Raw genomic sequence first — 27,525 nt, 5'->3', positions numbered from 1 at the left:
TCATGAGGATCTCTGCTCACTGCTCACCTCGGAGCTATGCTCTTCGTGTTACTTCTAGTTTTAAAATATCTGTGATGGGAGAAGGCTGAATTTATATTTTAGATTTCTTAACTCTGAAGTAAGTGATGTTTTAGTCAAGTTTAGACAAAACATATAAAACACGATGAAGTACACCTCTACAATTGTACTTGGTAAATGCCAAGATTTAAAGTAAAACGTGCTGTAATTACTGCTGTGTGCACCTCAGTAATACACTGATTTGATTACCTTTATTAACCATTTGTCTGCAGGTTACAAAGTAGCACAACACTGCATGACTGAGGTGCTGGTGTGAGTGCCGAGTTTATTTTGTTGTATTACATATTTTATTAGATATGTTTTCTTTTTTTAAAATTGACTCAATTTTCTCTTTCTTTTGTAGTACATTTACATGGTAGTTATTTGTCTAGCAGGGTAATTGTCCTGCAATTTCTCATTAAAATCAAGAGAAACTTTAGCTCAGAAGTGAGAAGTCATGCTATTTATTAACATGAATACCCATCTATCCACAAAACATTTTCCCCCATTTTTGCACATGGCGTGGACTTGCCACTTCAGCATTGATAATCTAAAGCCAGGGTTCGGGTAGCTTCTCCAAAAATACAGTAACAGGACAAGGATAGCCAACCCATATTCTATTACCATGCAGGCCAAGTGCTTGGCAACTAGCTACAATGCTTAATCATCAGTCTCTATTCGCATGGCCAGAGACTACATGGAAGTGCAGACACAAGGATTTTCAGGGGCTTTTTATGTTGCATGTAGGTCTTTTATTTCACTTTTTGAGAATTTTATTTTATTTACATTTTGGTTACCAGGAAAGAGCATGGTTCACAAAATGACCAGCTGCAGGCTCAGCCCAGGCTGCAGTCATATTGTAGCAAAGAAAAGCAACAAAGAACAACCAGCAGTATACAGCTGTGGATTGTGGTATCTGTAGACATGGGAATACAAGAACAATGAAAAGCAACAAAGAACAAACAGCAGTATACAACTGTGGATTGTGGTAACCGTAGACACGGGAATACAAGAACAATGAAAAACAACAAAGAACAACAAGAACAATGAAAAGCAACAAAGAACAAACAGCAGTATACAACTGTGGATTGTGGTATCCGTAAACACGGGAATACAAGAACAATGAAAAACAACAAAGAACAACCAGCAGTATACAACTCTGGATTGTGGTAACCGTAGACACGGGAATACAAGAACAATGAAAAACAACAAAGAACAACAAGAACAATGAAAAGCAACAAAGAACAAACAGCAGTATACAACTGTGGATTGTGGTAACCATAGACACGGGAATACAAGAACAATGAAAAGCAACAAAGAACAAACAGCAGTATACAACTGTGGGTTGTGGTAACCATAGACATGGCAATACAAGAACAATGAAAAACAACAAAGAACAAACAGCAGTATACAACTGTGGATTGTGGTAACTGTATACACGGGAATACAAGAACAATGAAAAGCAAAAAAGAACAAACAGCAGTATACAACTGTGGATTGTGGTAACCGTAGACACGGGAATACAAGAACAATGAAAAGCAACAAAGAACAAACAGCAGTATACAACTGTGGATTGTGGTAACCGTATACAAGAACAATGAAAAGCAACAAAGAACAAACAGCAGTATACAACTGTGGATTGTGGTAACTGTAGACACGGGAATACAAGAACAATGAAAAACAACAAAGAACAAACAGCAGTATACAACTGTGGGTTGTGGTAACCATAGACACGGGAATACAAGAACAATGAAAAGCAACAAAGAACAAACAGCAGTATACAACTGTGGATTGTGGTAACCATAGACATGGGAATACTAGAAGTGGTTATCTGACTGAGGTCAGTCAGTGGATTAAAGGAAAGGATAGTTAGGATGATCACAACAAAGTCACCATTGTCATGGCTTGTGTGGGGGAGAACACTGAAACAAAACATAGTGTCTGAAAGCTCCAAGCTGAATAACATTGGCTGTCATCATTTGTTTTTTCACTTTTCTGTCAGAAAGTCAGATAGATCCTTGAGCAATAATAAAAGCATAAACTGCCTAGAGCACCATTCACTTTTATTTAATGTTTTGTGGCTATCAATGTGGGAAGCGAGTTGCTCTATAGCAGCAAGTGGAAATACAGAATGGTGGCTGTTAGTTTCCCACTTTTGGCAATCATCTGTAAGAAGTAATTCCCAGAACTGACTGCCTGTTTGGGTGTGTGGAAGAGATAGGCTGTGCATGAAAGAAAAGAGTATTTATATGACTAACGTAAAGCAATCACTGATGTGACTATTTAGGAAATAGAAGGCTGCGTGTATGCATGTGTGTGTGTGTGTGTGTGTGTGTGTGTGTGTGTGTGTGTGTGTGTGTGTGTGTGTGTGTGTGTGTGTGTGTGTGTGTGTGTGTGTGCACTTGTGTACATATTCAACATCAAGAGGCTGAAAAAATTACTGTTAATGTTACTTCCACTTTCCTCATAAACATCAAATGTGGACACTGAAGGTAGATGTCTCCTTAGGATAGGCATGGTGTATTCTGTAGATGAAAGCACAGAAGCATTACATGACTTCTGTCAAATAAAAATTATATGGCTTGCTTGTGGTTGGTGTATGTGTCTAACACCAGCAAGTTGAAATATACTGCTGCGGCCATTATGTTTTTTTTTTTCTTTTCTTTTCAATAAGACACCAGATGTATACAGAATGTAAGTATCATTTTTTGGGGGGGTGCAGGTGATGTGTAAAAGCAAATGACAGCTACAGGATCACTTCTGAATGATTATTGATATCACTTATTAGGGGATAGTATCTATTAAAGAGCAATATGGAAAACTATGTTATTGATTCACAATCAAATGTAGTGTACTCACTCAGAAGTGGTACATTCAAATGGAAGAGTATTTGTACATTTTGTACCCAAGTATCTTATTCGGAATTCCACAGATTTGTATTGTGAATTGCTTTCAGGGAACTTAAATATAGCTACTTATATACAGTTAGTAAATCCAGTGTTTCAGGGGACTTTCATTATCCTAATCAGGTGCTATGCTAGGTTTTTACCTGGGACTATTTGAACTTTGCTCAAATGGCTGGATAAAACTAATATCTGCAATATGTGTACTAAGTTCTCCTTGTGTCAGAAGAAAACATGATTTCAGTAGAAAAAAAATATTTATTTTGTTGTAAGATTGTAACTGCAATTATCATACTGGCCAAATCTGTGAAGTGTAATTCAGAGGTCTGCTCAAATGAAAGCATTGATGCTAGAATTGCAGTCATAGACTGGGCCTAGAAATTTGCCATGTGAGCAGCTAGTGAAGTTACTGGCCTGAATGTAACAGTAAAGAATTTAAAAAGAAAAAGTAAAAAGTCAGGGGTATGAAGAAGCGTTATAGTTAAAAGAATGGGATGCCCTTGTGTGGTCATTTTCATGTACCCCTTGGGCCTCTACTAAAGGAGATTCTTGTAATTTTTCTATTATAAAATCAAGTACATTTGACAAATAGAAATAAACTTTTTGATTAGAAAAGATATATTTAATGCAATTAAATGAGCATCCATGGGCTGTATTTTATAGTTAATTTATAACACTACAATAATTGAAATTTATTGTAATGGACAAGTGTAGTTAACAGACAAAGTATGTCCACACAGTTATTTATAGATGTCAAATCTAGTTAAAACATAAACTGTAAAAATGGAGGTAATAGTAATGAAATATACCATACAGATATGTGCAGAATGTGCACATACATATAATTATATATAAATATACACACACACACACACACACACACACACACACACACACGCACACATACATATGTATAATAATATATACACACATATACATGTATATATATATATATATATATATACGTATATATAATCTATATATACATAATATATATATATATATATATATATATATATATATATATATATATATATATATATATACATATATAATTATAATTGTAATTTCAGGTGCCACCTTATAGACTTACAGTACTGATGGATGCAAACATAAGCGCCGGAACCATAGAGCAAGGAGAAGGGAGCACCCCCCCACACACTTTTACAGCTGTAAGACCTATAGGCAGACCCATAAATTCTAATTCAAAAGTGTGTGGAAATAAGTATGTTCCACAAGCCTTTTACTCAATTCTGATCACATCAATCCTGCTGCCAGAGTCACAGTAAGGAGAGATTTTATGTGTTTTGCTTTCCCTCAAGGTTGTGCTCCATTTTGGTTTCTACCATGGCTATGTGCTCCATTATGCATATTTTGGTTTAGCTGTGCTCCATTTCCGTTTCCCAAGGCTGTGCTCCGATACACGTGTTTTGGTTTCCTCCAAGGCTGTGCTCTGTTTACCCTGCTGCCAGAGTCCACAGTAAGGAGAAAAAGGCTGTGCTTTCCCCAATGCTTGTGCTTCATTTTTCCTGCTGGCTGCCAGTCAGTAAGGTAAGATTTTGTGTGTTTCCATTTATGCAGGCTGCCTCTGTTTATGTTATTCATAAGTCCACAGTAAAGGGAGAAAGGCTCTGCTCCATTTTTGGCCTGTTTCCCCAAGGCTGTGCTCCGTGTACCTGCCAGAGTCATATTAAGATTTTATGTGTTTCCGTTTATGCAGCAGCAGGCTGCGTCCGTTTATGTTATATGCAGAGTGTTGTTATATGCAGGTTGCCTCCCATTTATGTTATATGCAGAGTGTTGCCTCCTGTTTATATTATATGCAGAGTGTTGCCTCCTGTTTATATTATATGCAGAGTGTTGCCTCCGTTTATGTTATATGCAGAGTGTGTGTGTGTTGCCTTCATTTATGTTATATGAAATATGTGTGTGTGTGTGTGTGTGTGTGTGTGTGTGTGTGTGTGTGTGTGTGTGTGTGTGTGTGTGAAATATAAAGTTGTTTCCTAGCAGCAACCTATTCATTAATTAGAGATCCCTTTAATGTGGAATTATTTAGATGACTTACATCTGCAGAGATTTTGCATATTTACTGATATTGGTGGATTGTAATGACAGAATTTTGAGTGGCCTTTTATGGTTAAAATTTTCTGAAATGGGTAGTTTTGTCATTGGTTTATAAATTTTGTTTCATTGCTTACTAGAAGACTGTTCAAAACTACAAATTTAAAATGCAGTCTAACAACTGGTAAAGTATTATACAAGGAATATAATTTAATACAATCAGGAAGATGAATCAAACAATGCATACATGTATGGATGACCCTAAAATGTGTTTGAAAACAGCCCAGAGGAAATTGTGAATGGCTTAAAATTATGGGCAAATTTTAAGCTTTACTGTTGTTACCAAAGCAATGGTTGAAGGTAAAATGGTTCACATCACATTACCTTGACCTGGCCAAGCCTTTTAATACAATCTCCTACTCAGGTGTAGTACAAAAGCTAAATAATATAGGAGCAAACACTTGCATCACTAGCTGGATTGCCAACTTGCTCACAAGATGCAGGAGATCAAAACAGAGAAAGAGACCCGTCACCAATGGAGACCCCAAGGGTTCGGTGCTGAGACTTTTTCTGTTTGGCATATACATCTCAAAAGTAAAAGGAAATACCAAAGGGCTTTGTCTGGCTAAGTCTGAGATGACTGCAAGCTAAGAGCAGTTATTGAATCCCCAAATGACTTAACCATCATGCAGGAAGGTTTGTCCCAAACAATAACTGGTGTCAAAATCATGACAATACCCTCTGAGAACTGACCCAATTGTTTGGCATTTGGGAACTTGTGTGTACAATGACCTAACTTTTAACCAACATATGTCCAGAGTCATAAGAAAGCCTTTCTATATTGCACAGCTTATAAACAAATTGATTGTGACTAGTGCTGGAGATGTTGTTGTCCCCCTTTACAAAGCTCTCATTAGGTCAATCATTTTGTATAATGCCCACTTTGGCATGTATCTGTCCAGCCCCTTGCAACAATTGGAATACCTTCAGAGATACCTTACTTAAAAGGATACAAGTCCTAAACAATGTGTCTTGCATGGGCCACCCCACAAAGATTTATTACTATACTCAGTATCGTACAGAGTGCTTAGAGGTGACATGTCTGGCTTACAAGGCATCCTCCGACCTAATACAGATGGACCTACTGAACATCAGCAAGTCAAATGGCATCAGAAATACTCAGTCCAAGTATCTAAACTGAATGTTGTGGACAGATGGATATATATCACAGAGGCTACCACTATTCAAGAACAGACTATCCATAAAAATAAAACAAAGCTCCTCCGTCCATATTCAAATACAACTTGGATCTAAGGATGGGTAATAGAAAATGTACTCCAGGATTGCCCCTCATGCCACTAATGGATAGAGGCAGTTCCTAAATGCTGCATCCCTTATATGGGTCCCCTCAAATTATCTATAGAATGATCAGAGTTATTCTCACTAGGGTTAATATACAATCAGCCATGGGATAGGTAAGACCAATCAGAAAATGTTAATTCAAGCACCAAAAGGGAATTGGCTAAGCTTAAAAAGTCCACCAAGTGAACCTATGTTGTGGTAGTAAGTAGTTATAATGCCCTTTTTAGATCACTAAGTGCCCCTCTCACCCTCGCCCCCCCCCCCCCAAGTCTTCAACAGCTTCCGGCACATATGGATGCAAATGCTGAAGACCAACAACATCAGACATGGACTTGGCCCCCATGCAGAACCCATTGTAGCTCTCATTCATTGTCCACACCCCTCAGAAACTTTGATATTTAAAGTGTTATTTTTGTTCCTGCCAGACCTACCTGATGGATCTACTGCATTCAACCATTTAGGTTCATGGTTTCATAGGTTAATACTAGGCTGCTGATCTGCTGGATCATTTGTAACCTAGCCACATGACCTGACAACAAATCTATCAATACATGAATTAATGCTAGACCCCCATTAGGATGGATTACTTTTGAGATAGTTATGTCCTCTTTCTGTAAGGGTCACACTGGTGGTGTACTTACAACTGACAATCCTGTCATCCAGGTTACACTGAAACAGTGTCAGAGAAATGCTATGCTTTATATCAAGAGGAAGTCTATTTCATAAAAAGGTATTCATGCCAGCAGGCCATATTTGTATTGCAGTAGAAGTTCATAAACTTTGAGTGGGTGTCTAGTGTGTGTTAATTTAATCAATATGAAAGAGGATAGGATTCGATTCTTCAAGGCTCAGCAGGCAAGGCAGAGGTCCCATCTCATAAGTCAATAGGACATGGGAGTGAGAGAGAAAATACTTTAAGGCAGTCAGTTAGCTCAAGGTGAACAAGCCCTTGATTGTCTTAAATGCTGTGGTCTCTTGTGCTTGGTCATGTGCTTAAAATATATAGAAAAGGGGGCATTTTACTTTATAAATGGCCTGATAAGGGAGGACTACAGGGAGATAACTTCCTTGGATCTACAAAATATACCCTGATGCTGATGTAGCTTTATAAAAGTATTTGCCAAAAAGCAGCAGTAACATGGTTACAAAGGATAGTTTTTTCTCAATGGAAATGCTCAGCTTACTGATAACTAAGTCAGGTTTAGGGGCTGCTACTTATGTGGCAGGAGCCTGGGTACCAGGGTTTGCCAAGATACACAGTGCTGCATTTTTTGACATTTGATCGGAGGCTGTAGTCTACAGGTTTATGTTCAGCTATCAAATGGAATTTCCATGGAATGGCTGAACATTAAACCCTATCCATCTAATGTTCATTCAGCAAACATTCATTTAATCGATAGGGAAAGTACCTAGTTGGCCACCACTTTCCCATCTGCTCTTTTCCCCACTGCAGTGCTGTCTTAGAGTTGGTAATTATAGTTGGGGGGGGTGAAGCCCCCACCTTGGTGGGTTTGAAATACTGAAGGGGGGCACATGGGGAAGTGGTGGCCAACTAGTTACTTTCCCCATTGATAAAATGAATGTTCTCTGAATGAACATCCGCTGGCTAGGGTTTGATGTTCACCATTCAATGGAATTTACATTCAATAGCTGAACATAGACCATTAGTCTATGCACCACATTTTGCCACATGAAAGGCCATCCAGGAGAATCTGGTGGTCATTTGGGGTGTTTATGACAGATTCCAGTCTGTAATCATTAGCAACATTCATTAGCCTCAGGTGCTTGGTGTCAGCCTTGACATCAGAGAAGTAGATACCAAAGAGGCATCACCCCATTACAGATCCCTAGTGTACACCACTGGTAATTATTCTTTTGGTTGAGAGTGTCTCTAGCACAGATAGACTGAGTTCTGTTGGTTAGCCAGTTTACTATCCAGGAGGTAATATACAGTTTTACATTTAGTTAGACTAGCTCATTGGTGATGTCAGAATGTGGACTGATATTAAATACTTTGTTCAAATCTAGATAAACAGTGTGAACTGATTTGCCTGAGACAAGTGTCTCAGTGATGTTTTCAAAAAATACCACCAGATTTATGGGAGAGGATCTGCCTTTAACAAACCCAAACAGGTTTGGTTCCAGGTTTGAAGACAGCAAATATCTTTGTTAATGAGTCCCATAATGACTCATTCCACTGCCTTACAGATAAGTCTGTTTATGCTTATGGATCTGTAGTTTCATGGATCAGACGTAATGCCCCCTTTGTGGAATAGAATGACTACAGCAATTCTCCATGCTTCTGGCATGAATCTGATAAAGAAGTTTAGACTGACTCAACTAAATAACAAATCAGTTGAAAATATTTGGGGCTGGGAAGAAGACAGCCTGGTTCATTATCCATGACCATGGAGCTACAGTTCCTATATTTGAACGAGCAACTTAGGACATGGTCAGAGGTGACTGGGGATGACATAAGCATTATAATGTCTGCAGATAATTAGGCAGAGATGGGGGAATAAAGTTTGAGCTGACATCAGAGCATGAGTATTTGGTGTTATTTTGAATTAATTCCAAGCATCGTTGGGTATTACTTCAGTAGTTCTTGATGTAACTGAAGAAGGCTTTGTGGTTATCCTTAGCATGGGTGGCAATTAATACTTGCTCTTGGAAGATTTGATTTTGTTTCTAAGTTCTTTGCTGGTCTTACTGAGTTCTCCAGCTGATGGGGGTATTAATTTTGCTTTTATGAGCTAAGAATTACTTCCTCTTATTGTATAGTTTGTTAAAACTGGCATTCCTCCAAATGGGTTTGCTCTTAAACTTGGCACTGTATTAATGCCTTATGTGGACTAAGGCCTCAATGCAAACCTGGAGTTGAGCATAGAACTTACTGATGAATATGGCCACATGCGATGTGTGATCTTCAAGGTGAATTCAGTTTTATCAAGTCATTATTTAATGGAGAAAGTTTGCCTTGGAATAGTTTCTAAAGATAGGGGGTTTACAATGTAACGCAGGTCTTACATTTAAGATAAGTGTTACTGCATAGTGATGAAATTTGTCCAGTGATTTGGTAATTATAGTTGCCAAGAATGGTAGGTTCAGTTGGTGAGAATCAGGGCTGGTGTTTTTGATCAATACATTGGAGTTGGGATTACTAGGTCTAAGGAGATGGCATTAATGAAATCCAGGAATCATTGTGTGTACCTATTTGTTGTGTTAAGAGGTTCTGCAATTAATGGAGTGGTAGCTGAAGTTACCCAAGAGGAGAATGTTGGGCTGTATAGTGAGGGAGGCCAACATTTTTGGTATGCCTCATGGTTTGCCAGGATTATGGAGGGGGTATGGTAGTTGGCAATGAGGTAGTATGGGGTTTTGTTTATTATAAGATGGATGTCAATAAGTTCAAGGTCACTGTCCAACATTACGTGAGTCTGGATGGGAAATTGTTTCTTACCAACACAGATACATCACTTCAAACTGCACCATTCAGTGTAATATTGGGTATGAAAGAGTGGTAGTCATTAAATCCCTGTACTGGAAGAGTGCTTTCACTATTCTGAAATTACGTTTTAATATCTGTGCATATATCTATATGTTCCAGGATTAGGATTGCTTGAAAGGAGATCATTTTTTTAAGGTTTAAAGCTTTGAGCACTGCCACCTTAATATTGTTTTGATTTTGGTTCTCTATTTAAGAATACAGGTGTTGCTTAAAAAGGTACTATGAGGGAGAAAAGTATTGGATAATGTGATGCCCATGCCCTGGCCCAGCAGTGAAGGAGCCTCAATCCTCACCACTAACACCAGTGAAGGGCTTCTCATATAGGAGGAAAGGATAACAAATACACACTGTAAAGTGCAATTTCTGTTAAGAGCATACATAGATCACAGTCAGTCCAGGGCTGGTCACTCTCTTGCTCTCCTGGTCCCAAATAAGACTCCCCACTGACACAGCTATAGGGTCCAGATCTCAGGCAGCTGGGCAAACTAAAACCTCCAGCAACCTCTTTGTCCAATCAGTGCTTCATGTCCCTGGCCAAGTAGCTGACACTCACACATTTTGAGATAAGAGTTTATACAACCACACAAACACTTCTGGGGAAGGCTGGCGCAGGTTCTCCAGCTGTGCCCCTTTTACCCAGACTATATAGCAGAAATCACTTTCACCACCCAGCTAATATTTATCAGCTACTCAAAGGCCCTTACAAGTGTGTCCAATTATTACTGTGCAATATTATTATCCAGTTGGTAGTATAACTAAAGAGTTAAGGCTTATTAGAGTGACTTGCTACAGGATCCCTATATAGATGCAATGTACTCTTAGAGCTTAACTTATCTCTACACAAAACAGACACAGTTGAAAGGTTTTAAAATATTTAATAATAAATAATAAAAACACAAGACAGTACTTCTTACTACACAGTGCTAGTCAAGAGTTCAGAGATCAGAGAGAAATGCTTAAAATAATTCAGTAGTACAGTTCTGACATCACAGAAAAACACTTAGTCTAATCTTTCTTGTTTCTAGCAATTTCTAAGAGAAAAACACAAGTCTAAGATAAACTTACTTATAGAACACAGGCAGAGTGCTGATGAGTTGCATGGTCAAGACAAAAATGCTTAATGCTCTCTGATTCTCTCTGTTTTTAAAATCCCATTCCTGGTTCACATTACATCATTCTTCATACTTCCCTGGGTTCCCAGGCTAACAGAAATTACATTTACATTCTTCACCTCTGGGCAGAAACCAGACCAATAAAGGGCATTTCTGCATGCAAATTCTGGCCATTAAATCTGGCCTTAAAACAATACCAAGAATTCCTTCATCTAGACCAGCCGGAGCCAACTTTAAAGATCAAAGACAGTCATATAATGTTTGACTTAGCTTCCTTACAGCAGAGTGCACTGTTACATTTTTTCAGTTCCACATGTAACAGTATTTTTCCCTATTTAAGACAGCAAGCCTGTGATTTACATTAATATTTACAAATGATAGAATTATCTATACAATTCTATCTGGCTAGGCTGGCAGCCTTCACCCCCCCCCCCCCGGAGAACTCAAGCTAGTTTTTCAAGTGACCCTTGAGAAGCACTGCTTCCAAGGGTTAGGTCTATCTGAGTTTACCTTACCCCATTCCCTGTCTTAGGAGCCCATATGCACTGGCATTGATAATCCCACTGCAGTGCTGCACTGACATGTCATATGCTTGCAACCCTGGGCTCCGTCTTAGCAACATGGCATTTTGCTGGCTGACTCTGTTTATCCATGTTATGGGGTTGTGATCTGTCATAACAGTGAATTTCCTTCCACACAGATAAGGCTGAAGTTTCTGCAGTGCCCACACTATGGCTAGACATTCCTTTTCTACAGCTGTATAGCATTCCTCCCTGGGTTGGAGCCTGCAACTGAGATAAACCACTGGGTGCTTTTCTCCCTCTGAAGAAATCTGGCTAAGTACAGACCCCACCCATGGTTTGATGCATCCACCTGCACAACAAATTCTTTGCTGTAATCTGGACTGGCTAACACGGGGGGGGGTCCTCCTAAAGCTTCTTTAAGCTTCGGGAATGCCTGCTCACATGCTGGGGTCTGCACTAACTTATCTGGCCTGTTCTTCTTTGTCAAGTCTGTAAGGGGAGCAGCTATGGTACTATAACTGGGGGCATACTTTCTGTAGTACCTTACTGTCCCTAAAAATGCCCTCACCTGCCTTTTGGTAACAAGTGCAGGCCATGCCTGAATGGCTTCCACTTTGGCAAGTTCTGGCCTTATTTTACCACTCTCCACTCTATGTCCTAGGTAGGAGACCCCTGAAATACCCACCTGACATTTGCTCAGCTTAATGGTCAACCCTGCCCTCTGTAGTCTTCCCAGCACCTCCCTGACATGTTGAAGGTGCTCTGGCCAGGAATGGCTGTAGATGGCAATATCATCTAGGTAAGCAAGATCAAACCCTCCTGCTCCTGCTAGGATATGATCTACCAGCCTCTGGAAAGTCACTGGGGCATTCTTCATCCCAAAGGGCATTTTGTTGAACTCATACAAGCCAAAAGAAATCACAAAGGCTGACTTCTCTCTAGCACTGGGAGGCAAGGGCACCTGCCAGTAACCCTTGGTAAGCTCAATGGTTGTAATATACTTAGCACCACCCAGCTGCTCTAGGACCTCATCTGTCCTATGCATGGGGTAAGCATTGACTCTGTGTGACTATTTAATTTCCTATAGTCCACACAGAACCTGGTGCTGCCATCCTTCTTTGGCACCAGCACCACTGGGGAGGCCCAGGGACTGTTGGACTCTTGATTCACCCCTAGTTCCAATATCCCCTGTACATTCTCCCTCAGAATATGTTTGAGTCTCTCAGGTACTCTATAAGGGGCCTGCCTAATAGGCCTTTGGGGTCCTGTATCCACCTGGTACTGCCCCAGGTGGGTGCACCCTGGTTTCCCAGTGAACATGTCCCCAAATTCCTGCAACCCTGCATGGATTTCTCAAACCTGGGTAGGAGATAGCTGCTGGGACATTGCTACCCTTTCCACTGAGGTGTCAGCCTGAGCCTCACTGAGATCAGTCCCCAGATCTCCCTCAGACTCCTCCTGCAATCCACTGCAAATGTTCAGCACAAGGGCCTCCCTATCATGGAAAGGTTTCATCGTGTTAACATGGTACAGTTTGTGCCCCTGCCTTCTGCCTAGCAGTTCCACCATGTAGTTAACATCACTTACCTTTTTTACTACCTTGTAGGGTCCCTCCCACACTGTTTGCAGCTTGTTGTGTCTGACAGGAATGAGAACCATTACCTGCTGCCCAACAGCATAGTCTCAAGCATCCCTGTCATACCACACCTTTTTCTGTTGTTGGGCTTTTGCCAGGTTCTCCTGGGCTAAGTCCTTGAATTCCCTGAGCCTTGTCCTCAGGTTTATGCCACAACAGACTCCTTATGAGACTCGCACTCACCTTCCCACTCATCTCGAATTAAATCTAGAGTTCCCCACACCCTATGCCCATACAGCAACTCAAAGGGTGAAAAACCTGTGGATTCCTGGAGGTGAATTGCCGAGGTACCAGATCACTTTGAATTAAAGAAATTGCTGGTCAAGTGCTGGTTATCTGTGTTTTCTTATATCGTGTAGCATAGTCCACTACCACTAGGATATACTTTTTCCCTGTGGAACTTGGGATACTCAGAGGACCCACAATATCCATAGCTACCCTCTGAAATGGCTCCTCAATCACAGACAAAGGCATCAAAGGAGCTCTCACCTTGTCTCCTGCCTTGACTACCTTTTGGCACTGCTCACAGGTCCTGCAGTACTCTGTTACATCTCTGGAAATTCCAGGCCAATTGAAGTTCTGCATAATATGCCTCTTTGTACATTTTATGCCCATACGACCTGCAAAGGGAATATCATGAGCTATGGCTACACGTGCCAGATGGTAGGCCCTAGGCACTACCAACTGCTGTACTCTCTCACCTTCTAGCCCTCCCTCAGGGGTCCACTCTCTGTATAATAACCCTTTGTCCCAGTATACAGATTCCTCCTTTCCATGAGAATCAGGTGCCTCCCTAGCTACCTGACTCAGGCCTTGCAATGTAGGGTCTGAGAGCTGAGCCTTTCTCAACTCTCTCCTTGTAACCCATACCAGCTCTGCTTCCACAGGAAGTCTGTCATCCTCTGACAGTGGTGCCTCACTGTCAGTCTGGGTACTAAGACTCACCTCTACCTTTGCAGTCACTCTGTCCAAGGGAACATCAGTACCCCCAAGCAGCTGTGGCTCACCTTCAGTCTTACTGCTACATGGTAGCTCTCTCCCTGAAGTAACCACCTCACCAGTCCTGGCTGCAAGTATCCGGTCTGTCTGGGTCTTCCACAGGCTACCAGACCCACATGCTTGTCTCCTAACCTGACTGCGTGTAACTGAATAACCATATGGTACTGCCTCATCCAAATCCTTCCATATCAGGACATCTGCAGGATGGTAGTTCAGTACCCCTGTTGTCTCAAGACAACCTACTACTGGCATTTTGTCTTTCTCCCTTACTGGCTCCTTCACCTTTTGTTCCCCGCCTTGCCTCCATGGACACCTGTATGCCACATGACCGCAATGGTTGCTTCAAAACATTTAATCCTAGCTCCTGGACATGTACCTGGACTAGTGGCTTCCCCTGCTACTGGCAGATTCTATTGGGGCAGTCTATGCTGCCCACCATGGGTTCCTATAGAGCCATGAGCAGTACTGGGGGTCCCTTTCCTGTGCAGGGCTGCCCTACTTGCCAGGTATAGGTCTCCCTTCTTCCCAAACTCATCTGAAGTAGTAAATTGTCTATCAGCTAACCAGATCCTCATGTTCTCAGGGAAAGTGCTAAGGGCTTTTTCCCTCAGCAAAATGTCTGCCACCCCTTCAAAAGTGGTGACCTGACATCCACTCACCCACATATTTAAATAAGCACGCAGTTCAGCAACATATTCACACACACTGTCATCTGCCTTGCATCTATGCTCACAAAGCCTTTTCCTATACGTTTTAGGTGTTAGCTTAAACAATTCTAACAAGTGATTTTTAACAGCAGTATAATCAAAACATGCAATGTCAGACATTTTTGACAAAACAGTTACAGCTTTACCATGGAGTAAGGGGGTCAAGAACCATACCCCGAGCCTTTGGTCAACACTATACTGTTTGCATACCCTCTCAAACATCTGAATGAAACTATCAAAATTATCCCCCTCTTTAAATTGTGAAAGAAATTTACTGACCTTTTGTGCTTCTGGGGTCCAGTTACTCCCTTCACCATTACCTCCATGACTCTGGCAAAGAGTCAGCATTTCCATCTCATGCATCCTCTGGCACTCCTTTTCCTTAGCATCTATCTCCAAACGCCTGGCCTCCAACTCAAGTCTCTTTAGCTCTAGATGTTTTTTTAAGTCCTCTGCAGAAAGGTTGAGCTGTCCATTCTCCGAGGGTATCATATCTCTACTGCCAGTCTGATTGTCCTTCTGGTTGCTGTTTTATGATGCAGCTGTAACCAAGGCTGCAATCAAATCTGCCTTAGTCAGGTTTCCATGCACCAGTCCCCTAGCCTGGCACATCTCCACCAGCTGGCTCCTTGTCAGCTTCCCATACTCCTCTGCTGACATGCTGCCTGCTCACCCTGACTAACTAAGCTAACAAAAGAAATAAAACAATTGTGATCTGAACTCTGAGTATTCACTGTGTGGCTGATTTAGTGTACAAAACACCTTCAAAACTAACTGTACACAAGCTACAGGAATTCACTCTACCCACACCACTACAAGCAAATTAGTATTTGCCACCAATTAATATGTGATGTGGATATCCCACCACTGTGAAACAATTAATATGTGATGCTGGTGCCCTGGCCCAGCAATCAAGGAGCCTCGATCTTCACCACTAACACCAGTGAGGGGCATCTCATATAGGAGGAAAGGATAACAAATACACACAGTAAAGTGCAATTTTCCTTAAAAGCACACAGAGATTACAGTCAGTATGGGGCTGGTCATTCCATTGCTCCCCAGGTCCCCAATAAGACTCGCCACTGGCACAGCTATAGGGTCCAGATCTCAGCCAGCTGGGCAAGCTAAAACCTCCAGCACCCTCTCTGTCCAACCAGTGCTTTGTTTCTCTGTCCAAGTAGCTGACACACACACACTTTGAGATAAGAGTTTATACAATCACACAGACACTCCTGGGGAAGGCTGGCACAGGTTCTCCAGCTGTGCCCCTTTTACCCAGACTATACAGTAGAAATCACTGCCACCACCCATCTAATAATTATCAGCTTCTCAAAGGCCCTTAAATGGGTGTCCAATTATTACTGTGCAATATTATTATCCAGTTGGTAGTATAACTAAACAATCAAGGCTTATTAGAGTGACTTGGTACAGGATCCCTATATACATGCAATGTACTCTTAGAGCTTAACTTATCTCTACACAAAACAGCCACAGTTGAAAGGTTTTAAAATATTTAATAATAAATAATAAAAACACCTCTACCTGTTTGGACCATAATACTTTGTGCATTTGCTTAGATCAGCTTTCTTCTTTGGTCATCTCAAAATAATATCAGACTTAACAGTAACAAATGTACTGTGTTGTCCTTTGGCACCAATAACAATGAATGCCCATATGATCTTTACAATTCAACTTTGTCCAAAGTAAATTGTCAGAGATTTAGGGGGTTTGATAGACAATGAATTAATGTTTGATGAACATGTCAAAGTGCTATTGAGAAAGTCCTGTGGTTTCATTTGCAATAATTTACAATCCTTTTATGCTAGGAAAGACAATGAATGACTCCATTATTCAAAGCTTGTATATGATCCATTCTGGAATACTGTAGCTTGTTTTGCATGTTCAGTTTTACATTATTGCAATCACTTAAATGACCCCTACTGGGCTTTGATGTTTTGTCTTCTTTAACATTAAACATTGTATGTGTTTTAATTGAGTTGACTAAACCAAGCTGGTAGCTTCCAAAAATGTCTCACATTGGGTTTGTAGTGAATATCCTTGAAATCTGATAAGACATTTGTTACATAATAAAGGAACTATTAAACAGAGCTATCCCAACTAGAGTCTTTGGTATGCACCAGCAGGATTGTTAGTCAGTATAACTGAAATAAATCAGACTTGGACGGTTGGTTTATATCAGAGTTTCACCAAAGCTTATAATTTGCAGAATATGCATGTAGTTATCAATAATTTGACCCATACAGAAAGAAAACAATTGCCAGACAAATCATGGAATCAATTGAGAGAACTAAATAATAAAGGAAAAGACAAGCACATGACAACCACAGTCTCTAGAGATTTTTATCTAGTATATCTCTGCAGCTTCATGAAAACTAATAAAACATAAAGGGAGACTGTGTCTACACCAGTAAGAAAGCTGGTAAAGTTAACACTGCTTTACTTTAAATAAAACAGTAAAAATTGTGAAAATTGGATTTGATCCTGAAGACCTGTCCGAATAAATATTTGTGAGAATGATCCTGTTATAATGACTGGGTAAAACTATATGAAGTAACAATACTATCTTTACTATTTTGCCCAAGATCTCTACAGCTATCTGAAATGTACTAGTAAAATCATTGTCAGTGTCTGACAAATGCCTCCTGGTTTATAGTTACAAAGACTGGCATAAAGATAAAGATACATTTTTTTATTTTTTTTACTGGAATACCTACCCTGTCATTTAAAGCTTTTCTTTTATCATTATTTGCAAACCACTGCTGGCTGCTGTACTCTGTGAACTGCAGAAATTCACAGGGGCCAAGCATGCTGCTATTGGATGAGATGGATGACGCATCCAGCAAGCGCTGTGGAATCTGGAAGTAATCGCCAGTCTTCCCATCAAACTTGTGTCCGTTGATCTGCTGAGGGTACCAGTGATAAGATTTTATGCTCATGTACTGACAGCTCTCGAGGACTGTTTTACCACTGGTAAAAAAAATAAAATTGTAAATATTTATTAGAAATGAAGGTATGAAATTAAAAATCAATCAAACTTATTTCCAGTCTTAAATCTAGTATTTTTTTCAATAAATGCCTAAACAATTAACACATAACACATAATAATGCTCAGAGTGTTTATAAAATCACATAGTGCTGTGATTCATTTCCAAGTTGGGCAAGTCAGAATCAGAATTACCCTACAGTCTAACATTAATAGGAAGTTTAGGTCACCTTATAAAAATTTTACTAAAAAGTACAAAAAATATAGGAATACAAAAAATATTGCTGCATATAGGGAACATTTTGTCTTGCATTCTCTATCTTCCTTTCTAGTGAGTTAGCTGTACAGTCTATGTAAACAACAGTCTATTTTCCACATCATAACAAATAACCCGAGACTGCAATATTTATTGTTGAGTTTCAACATAAATTTCGATCCCAATAATTGATATGACAAGCAGCTGTTAGAATTCATCACATTTCTATACAAATACCCTTTTCTGTTCTAAGCCTTCTTTCCTGAATTTTCAGACTGTTTTGTGTTGTTTTAGTTTACTTCTTCAGAAATATGTATGCTCTTGAATTTTTTGATTACTCCCATTTGAGGCTACCTGCATGTTCAGTATGTCATCACTATATTCCAAATTGCATGTTAATCTAATCTGTTCAGCATTTTGCTCACAGTGTTTATTCTGCAAAATACATGTCAGAAAGGAAAATGTAACTAGCGTGCATAAACTGTATAAGAAAACCAGAAGGATTTACACCTGCCTAGTTGCCCAGAAATTGCATACTCCATTAATTGACTAGCACCCCATAATGCCCCACATCTACTTTTTATAGAGGTGATGAGTTAAGTGTGGCACTAGCCTTCCTTACAAAAAAAAATGCAAATAAACAGATAGTCATCAATTTCTTATTGCACTCAAATATTTTACTTTTCTGAATGCAGTTATTAAATTCATCTGTTTTTGCCTAAGTACCTCTAATAAGTTGACCATATCTAGTATAGTCAGTAGGACACTGAAAGACTTAATGAAGTTGTTGTCATGAAAAAGTCCAGCAGAGGCTAAAAAGACAGCACCATCATTCTCTTTAAACTTCCACAGCATATTGGTTAGTGGTATGTTGTATACTTTCCTCAAATTGTTGATTGGCCTGTAAGAGTGTCATCTCACTTTTCTTTTTAATTTACATCATAATCTAGTTGTCACTGCATGAAGTTTTATCCCCCCTTATTTGGATTATAGAGCATATGGAAGAGAATACTTATATGAAATATCTAAAACTGATTTAATTTAAGATCAGATGTATAGCATAATTTAAATGTGGATTTTAAGTGCATAAAGTAGAACTGGACCAAAAAATGTATAATATATCATTCTCCACAAATGTTTAAACACTTTTATTAAATTATCAGATTAAACACAAGTGGAAGGCCCAATGAAACACACTGCTGCTGGTAAAATCCAGAGAAATATAATCTAGAAACTTTTTGGAATAAAAACTTGTTTAAAACTATGAGAGATAAGCACTTTCCTTCACAAAAATACATGAACTTCATCAGATCAGTTATTGGGATCATTCCCATACACCTCCTTATAGGTATTATTGCTGGAAGTACATACACAATTTGTAATGTTTGTGTTCAATCACATGACTGCCACACCCTCAGGAAATGAAGCATCATCTTAAAGGAGCCACCACAATTAAATGCACAGTGTGTAGCACTGAGTCAATTCAATTGACAAAATTTGCAAACAAGGAAAAAAAAAAAAAAAATATATATATATATATATATATATATATATATATATACTAAGAAATGAACCTCGTGACAATAACAACATTTAAAGAATAGTAAATTACACCAACTCTTGTAGTACTTTAGTGCTTTCATCTTATTTATTATCAAGACTTCATCAGAAAGACATGTTTCTTGATGATTCCAGTTATGAAACATGTCTTTCTGAAGAAGTCTTGATAATAAATAAGACAAAAGCACTAAAATACTACAAAAGTTGTTGGTGTGATTTACTATTCTTTGAATGCTGTTATTGTCACAAAGTTCATTTCTTAGTTAAAATTACTTCTCTTCATTTGATTTTTGAGTGCAGTTAATTTTAGTTGTGTGTATATATATATATATATATATATATATATATATATATATATATATATATAGATAGTATAAAATTAATTCCCTATAAAATCAGAAAATCAAGACAAAAGTATGTAAAAATATGTAAAATATTAATCCTGCATTTAGGGCTCATCTTTCCAGTGCTTTTAACTTGAGCAAACATGCTATTGAAACATGTTCATTGAGTCCAGGCCAGTTATTGGCATTCAAACGCAGCTGCCAATATAATTCACATTTTTCCAGTAATAAGGTCCAAGGACTTTGATTATTGTTGAAGGCATTTGTTCCAAAATACAAAATTTGAATTTGTGGTGTGGGTAACATATTATGTGTTTGTAGGGGCAGTTAGTCTCTTTTTTCATTCTGATTTTATACAAACATTGATATATTCTGTCCCTCAGTCTCCTCTCCATTTTTCCTATGTAAAAGCAGGGGCAGAACATACATAGTGCACAATATATCACCTTTGTTGTACAACAATTAAATCTCTTTCTTATAGCAACCACCTGGTTGTTCAAAGCAATTTCATGGCATACCAGAATATTGCAGTAGTAGGAGCAAGAACTGCACTTTTTCACCCCCATAAACTCAGAATTTTGCTTATGTTGGTGTTTGGACCAACTGTGTTCTAATATTGTTGTCAATTTACTGCCCCTTTTGAATACCACTCATGGACCTGGTCCCACATAATCACGAATGGTATTCTCTTGTAGTAGAAGACACAAATTATTTTCCAGAATTGATTTAATGGAGAGACCTTCAGTAGAATAGATTGTAATGAAAGAATTCCTGAAGGTCTCTGTGTTTGTGTTTGTGGTCTCAGTCATGGGTGGCATTGATGTAGTATCCCCACCATCTATGGCTTCCTGACTTCCATTGTTGATCACACAAAGTCCTCCAAGAATTGGCAGAAAATGATGAGACTCACATTTATTGATCAACTCTAGTATCAAGTACTCTACAAATTTTGTAGGATAGCCACGTTTTAAAAACATGTTTTTCAGCAATATGCACTCATTCCAAAAGGCAGTATTTTCACTGGTCATTCAAGCTGCCCTAACAAACTGGACTTTGATCACTGCCCTTTTCTGTGTTATAGGGTATAAACTGTCAAAATGGAGAAAAATGTTCAAATATGTGGGTTTTCTATAAATTTTGGAAATGAATCTTCTGTGTGTGTTGTCCTTGGCCAACCATATATCCAGGTGAGTTATGTTCACATCATTACTCTCATAGGTGAATGCAAGAAACTCTATTGTTTTATTAATATATGCCAAAACTGGGGTATGTCGCGAGCTTTGCCATACCACAGGATGAAAATATCATCCAGAATGCATGTGTAGAATCTACATGATGCAAAAAAGGGGGAGTTAAATAAGAACTTCTTCTCCCATTGTATCATAATAATGTTGGCAAAAAGACTAAGCATCTTTCTTCTGCACTGGTTTTGTTTCTGCTTGCAAATCCTGGTATTTTATCATTTTGTGTCTCACTGTTCATAAGACACTGTAATCACTGCATGCATCAATTTCAATGATCAATGCTATTTCTGTCTTGTTTTCATGGGCTACTCTATCTAGTTTTCTTGCATCTGGTTTTTGAACAGTTGCTAAAGAGTGATCCCATGTGATAAAGGCATCATTCTGTATAATGCTTTGTATCTCATGTTTCCATTGTTTCTCAGCTACTTCTATATCATAGTGTTTGCACAACCCCCGATGCAACAACCTGGCCATATAATGGTACTGTTCAGTATAAAAGCTCACTGATATGAGTGTATCACACCCAGCAGCAAGATGTTACACAACTTTCATCTGTCTGTTTCCCCATCTTTTTTAATGGACTTTGTAAACCAACCTGTAAGTGGTCCACTATCCTTTATTGTTATTAACCTATATCATTTACAGTGCTTTACTAGTATAGATGTTCTGATGAGTAGTAATAGCCCAATGACATCAGGAAAGGAGTTCCACCTGAATAACAGGCCAGGCACTGGACTGACAGCTTGCAGTGGCAGGGAAAAATAACAGTATAACCTCTTCCTGGGGCTAGATTTAGGGAAGATGTGTCTCCTTAGCACATTACAAGGAGATGCCAATTTTGGGTCAGGTCTATAGAGATTTGGGGTGCATGCAGAAGGGGTAAGTCTGCAAGATGACAGATGTGCATTTCTTGAACTAAGAATTTTTCCGTTACTAAACTTCACTGGATACCATTGAAACATTGTTAATTTGAATACTTCTCTTTGGGAAACCTAGTACAGCATAGGCCTTAACATTATCTGCTCCTGGCCTTATGAAACTATTAAATGAGAGAGTTATTATTAAGCTCAAAACCTCCATTAGAAGCTTTGCATGCAACAAGCAATGGGATGTGATGCAAATAAACAGATTATTCTTCTTCTTTCAGCTTTTCCCGGTTAGGGGTCGCCACAGTGGATCACCTGTCTGCTCATGATTGACAGTGGAGTTTTACAGTGTTGAGTTGCCAGCCTGGCGCCCAACCTTCCACAGAAGGCACACACATGCACACACTCATACCTAGGGCCAACTTAGAGTGTCCAATTCACCTACAGCATGTCTTTGGGATGTGGGAGGAAACCGGTGCAGCCAGAGGAAACCCACGCAACCACAGGGAGGACATGCAGACTTTGCAGAGAAGGCACCCCAGCCGAGGATTGAACTGGAGAACCTCTTGTTGTGAGGCAGCAATGCTAACCACTGCACCACCATGGCCACCCTATGCAAATAAACAGATTAAAAGGTATTAATATTATTGATTAAATATGTTCATTAAAGGATTTGTATATTGGCATCCTCAGCTTTATAGTCACAGACTTAAAATATCCACTGCTCTTTTTGTTCATTATACATCCTTCTCACAACTCAAAATGCACAACAAAGGTACATGGTTATTTTTATAAACTCGCTCCAGAAGAGTTGGCTGGTAATCTAAGTTCTGTTTACTTCTCTTCCTCTAAAATAACACCAAGTAAAATGTCTGTTTCACATTCTGTAACACCATTCATTTATAATCACACACAGTATGCAGGACAATCAGCTTTTCTCACCAATAACTTTGTCAGTAGTACATTTACAGCACATGGCCTCAGAATTAACTATGAATCATTTCATTACATCTTAGCTACTCTTTTACAGGATAACAGACAGCTTTCTGAACTTCTAACTACTATACTTGCTAGTATACGTTTATCACATGACTTTTAGTAACTCCTCCTTCCCACAGCTGAAATATATTTGCTGTGTGGCCTTTTAGTGGCCAGTAAGTCCTTCTTTCATTCAACTCTTAACGGATCAAAATAATATTCACTGAACAATGCTTCTTTCTTTTACTTTATTTAAGGTATAACATAGAATCATAGAGTTTTCACTGGAAGGACCTATCATGTTACACAACACCGATTGCAGTACTACTAAATTCTTCTTCTATGCCTCATTTCCCATAAATAGATGCTACATAATTCTATGAATGTCAGGCATTAATCCTGAAAGCATTCTTCCCCTTCCTATTTCCCTTTATTATAAAGTTATTTAGGTTTCTTTGCAGTGCAGAACATATATCTCAAGCATTTAAAATTTCTGACATGTACTGTCCTGACGCCTAAACTCTATAGTCAACATTTTAAACTAATTTTCAAACTTCAATAGTACCTTTAGTATTCAGCATCTATTCATTATAATGTTTAGAAATGTAATTATTTAAAACACAAGTAAAAACAACAACATAAATGGCTTACTATTAAAATTATGAAATTTAAAAAAAATTTCGTAATGAAATGTTGAGAGGTATATTCGAATCTGCAGATTTTTGACTGTTCAGAAAGTCAAAAATCTGCAGTAATTGCCAAAAAAGTTGAATTCAACATTTTATGGCAATTGACGACAATGCCACCCTTGCTGTAAATCCCTAACTCCTACAAATAACATCCAGTTTTTGCGGGGGGGCAAGCCTCCCTGCACCCCACACACCCCCTAACTATATTTTCCAACTCTGAGATCACACTACAGTGAGGATAGGGATGTATTTCCCTAACCGCACTGTACCACAATCTCTGTACATCCCTTTGAATTTATATTAGCAAATGCACAGGACATTTGCTAATATAAACATTCGAACATTCAGAGTGCACTCATATGAACTATTCAAACATCTGTAGTTTGAATTGCTCATAGGCGTACATTCTGACGTTGAGATTTTAATAGTAAACCAACAGAAACATATAGTTATACCATAAAGTAGTTAATAGAGGAAAGATAATGGCTGACTAAATCCTGGCAATGGAAACTTGATTTAGGGATGTAGCAAGTCACATCACTTTTCGTGAAGAAGCCAGAGCTGGTGTGTAAGTGGGCAAAGTACCAGCTAGACATAATTGTCTTATCCCTACACACAGCTTTGATGCCAAAGCAAAATCAAATTCAGGAGTAGTTTGTCTTCTGTTCTTTTTTTTTTTTTTTTGCCTTGAAGGAGGCTCAGGATGAGTTTGAGGATTATCAAAATAGCACTGAAGGAGTTCTGTACAGTTGGAGGTTGTGAAAGTAGATCAGAGAGCTGCTGCAGTGTAGCACACAGCTGTAAAAAGAAAAAAAATAAACTTTGTCTGCTACTTGTGCATATGAACACTTATTCAGAATATGTGGCCTTCGACCATGAAGATGGTGTTTGATAGAATGCCACATACTGACTCTGTACTTCTAATGAATGATTTCACAGTTATATGGGGAATTTTAAAGATATCTAGAGGGGTGCTTGTAGGTTCATAGTTGAGTATTAGGTTAAGGTCCACAAGGGCTTTTTAAGCCTAGCCGATCATTCAAAATCTCTGACAAGTTCTGGTACCCTCGATAAAAGTAAACATGGGCTCTGCAGATGAAACATTTACAAACAGGGGCCTGGGAGATGAACTAATTACAGGCTGCCTGTTTCCATTAGAGATACATGTGCCAAAATAGGGATGAATTTCTTGTTCCCAATCCAGTTAGTTTGGAATTGGGTTAGGGAGGAACTCTGCTTTACATGAATGGGGAGCCTGTTCCAGAGAAGGAGTATTCTTTGAGATACATACCCGTCTCTCCAGCAGGTTCTATTTATATCATGGGTAAGGTTTAAAGTCTTTAGAATGGGTAACTCTGCTGCTATTTGTTTTGTGGATATGCAAGAGGTCCACCGAGGTGGGGTCTTACAATGTCTTGTATATTAGGCATATATCTCCCCTCAACAGCCCATGGGAGACAGAATAAAGGGAAATGACCTTGAGGCAGTCTGCATAGGACATATTACTTATGCCCTGATAATTCTTTCCACGGTTTAGATATGAGACTAGAGAGATGTATGGGTCTGTAGTTTTCAGGGTCTGTAGATGGCCCACCTTTGTGCAGAGGGATGACTGTTGCACTTCTCCAGTAGTGTGGCATGAAGCATGTTTGGAAGCTACACTTAAATAGCAATTCCAGAGGGCCTGATAGGTCATGTTTCATGCTATTTAGAAGGCATCCTGGGATACTGTCTGGGCCCACTGATGCACTGTTCTTGACCTTAGAGAGAGTATTAATGACCTGTTCCCTAGTGATAGTAAGGGGAGTTACAATTGATGGTAATTCCTGAGGGGAGGTTGAGGGAGAGAGATGGGTAAAGTTGGAGCTGAATTTGTTGGCCAGTAGGTTTGCTGTATCTTCTTTCTCAGTATAGGTGGTTAAAATAACAATGATCTCCACACACGATTGCGTATTGCCTTTAAGATTGCAGAGAAAGCTATAGAATGTCTTGTGGTTGTCTTTGGCCTGGAAGGCCAAATTTACCTCATATTTGACTTTCATAGACATTATGTGTCCTCTTGTTTAGTTTGATGAGAGTGCTTTTATCCAGTTGAGTGCTACATCCCCTAATTTGTGTCATGATTTTCTTCCTCCTGTTACATAACCCACTGATGTTGTGATTCTACAAAGGTGGCTTGTTTTTTGAGTTAGTTCTTGAGTTAGCTCTGTACTTTTTTTCTGATGGGTACAGCTGCCTCTATGCAGCTATTTACATGCTTATATAGGGTTTTTCTAAATGGTTCTAAGTAGGCAGCAGTGCTTTCAGGATTTATGGGACTTGAAATTTTGCCAAGTTATCACTTAATAGTAGGAAGTTAGCCTTATAGTAGTTCTTGAAAATTCCAGGGTTAGCTGGAGTTCCAAGTTTTATTTTTACTTCAAAGGAGATTTATTTTTACTTCAAAGATTATTTTGTGGTCAAACCTTACCAGAGAAGACATTACACAAGCAACACAAAATACAAGAAAGCAAAAACAAACTAACCTTTCCTTTACAACAATCCTTGGCAGAGTCTGAGTGAGCTTTTCCAGTGAGGTGCAACTCAAAGGAATAGTTTATCTTATAGGTTCATAGGTTCATACTAGGCTATCTGCCCTAGGGCATTTATAAGCCTAGCCAGAATGTGTATGGCTTTCGCCACCCATTTTAAATTTATTTTGCTATGCCCTTTTTCGAGGTTAGTATACTGTGCCTCTGTCTAACAGTAACACAGAAGTGATACCCGGGGTAAACCTACGATCTCCCATCCACTCATCAAGATTCCTCTTGAAGAGAGTCAATGAGGGACTCTGCCTAACCTGGACTGGGATTTTATTCCAGAGTGAAGGGAGCCTCTGGGTTATAAATCTGTCCCTCCAGCATGTCCTATTTATTTCAGTGCTGAGGTTCAAGTCTCTCGAGCGTGTAGCTCAATGGGATTTGGATTTTCTGAGGTGCAGCATGTCCATTAATTCCGGATTGGACATGGCTTTATACGTCAGGCACAGATCGCCTCTGAACAGGCGCTATGCCACTGAGTAGAGCTGGAGTTTCTTTAAACGGGCAGCATATGGCATCTGTTTGAGCCCTTTGATCCTCTTGGTGAAGTACTTTTGGGGTCTTTCCAGTTGCTGCAGGTGTCTGGTAAGGTACATCCCAAAAGGGGCATTGTACTCAATTATGGGCCTGATGAGGGATGAGTAAAGAGGCACGATGACCTCCCCTGATCTAGATGTGAATCCCTTCATGATTAGGTGGGCTATATAAAATGTTTTTCTAACCACTTTGGCCACGTGGTTGTCAAATGAGAGATTGCCATCAACTTGGGTCCCCAGGTCCCTAATTACTTCTTCTGTACTTAATGGATTACCAGCTATGTGGTAATTTGTGGGCAATTTGTTTTTGCCAAAGGGGATGACTATACACTTTTTGGCATTTAGCTTGAGGCCATGGCTCTGGCACCAGTTGTCTGTTTCTATGAAGCCCTTTGGGAGGATGCTTGTGTCGGCTGGAGAGTCAATTATGGTGCCCAGTTTGCAGTCATCTGCGAACTTGGTCAGCCACAGTCCTTCCGTGTTGGCCTGTGCCTCCAAGAAATATATACCGAGCAAGAGAGGTCCCAGGACTGAGCTTTGTGGGCCACCACTTGTAACTGGTTTGGAGCCTGACATGGCTCCAGCAATTCTAACCATGTG

At 39.4% G+C, this 27,525-nt stretch overlaps 1 protein-coding gene across 1 annotated transcript in view; it reads right to left on the bottom strand.

The window, feature by feature from the left end:
- The window catches only part of ADGRV1 (adhesion G protein-coupled receptor V1), a 3,979,741-nt gene that overhangs the window by 1,753,448 nt on the left and 2,198,768 nt on the right, over positions 1-27,525 (bottom strand). The window contains exon 80 of the mRNA XM_044064182.1: positions 17,605-17,857. Within this exon, the coding sequence (XP_043920117.1) occupies positions 17,605-17,857 (253 nt within the window). The remainder of the gene's footprint in view (positions 1-17,604; positions 17,858-27,525) is intronic.

Source organism: Protopterus annectens, chromosome 2.part2 (assembly GCF_019279795.1).
Source record: "Protopterus annectens isolate FY-2018-M chromosome 2.part2, PAN1.0, whole genome shotgun sequence".
NCBI lineage: Eukaryota > Metazoa > Chordata > Ceratodontiformes > Protopteridae > Protopterus > Protopterus annectens.
Note: the sequence above shows the minus strand (reverse complement) of the source record. Positions and strands in the feature narration are given on the sequence as shown.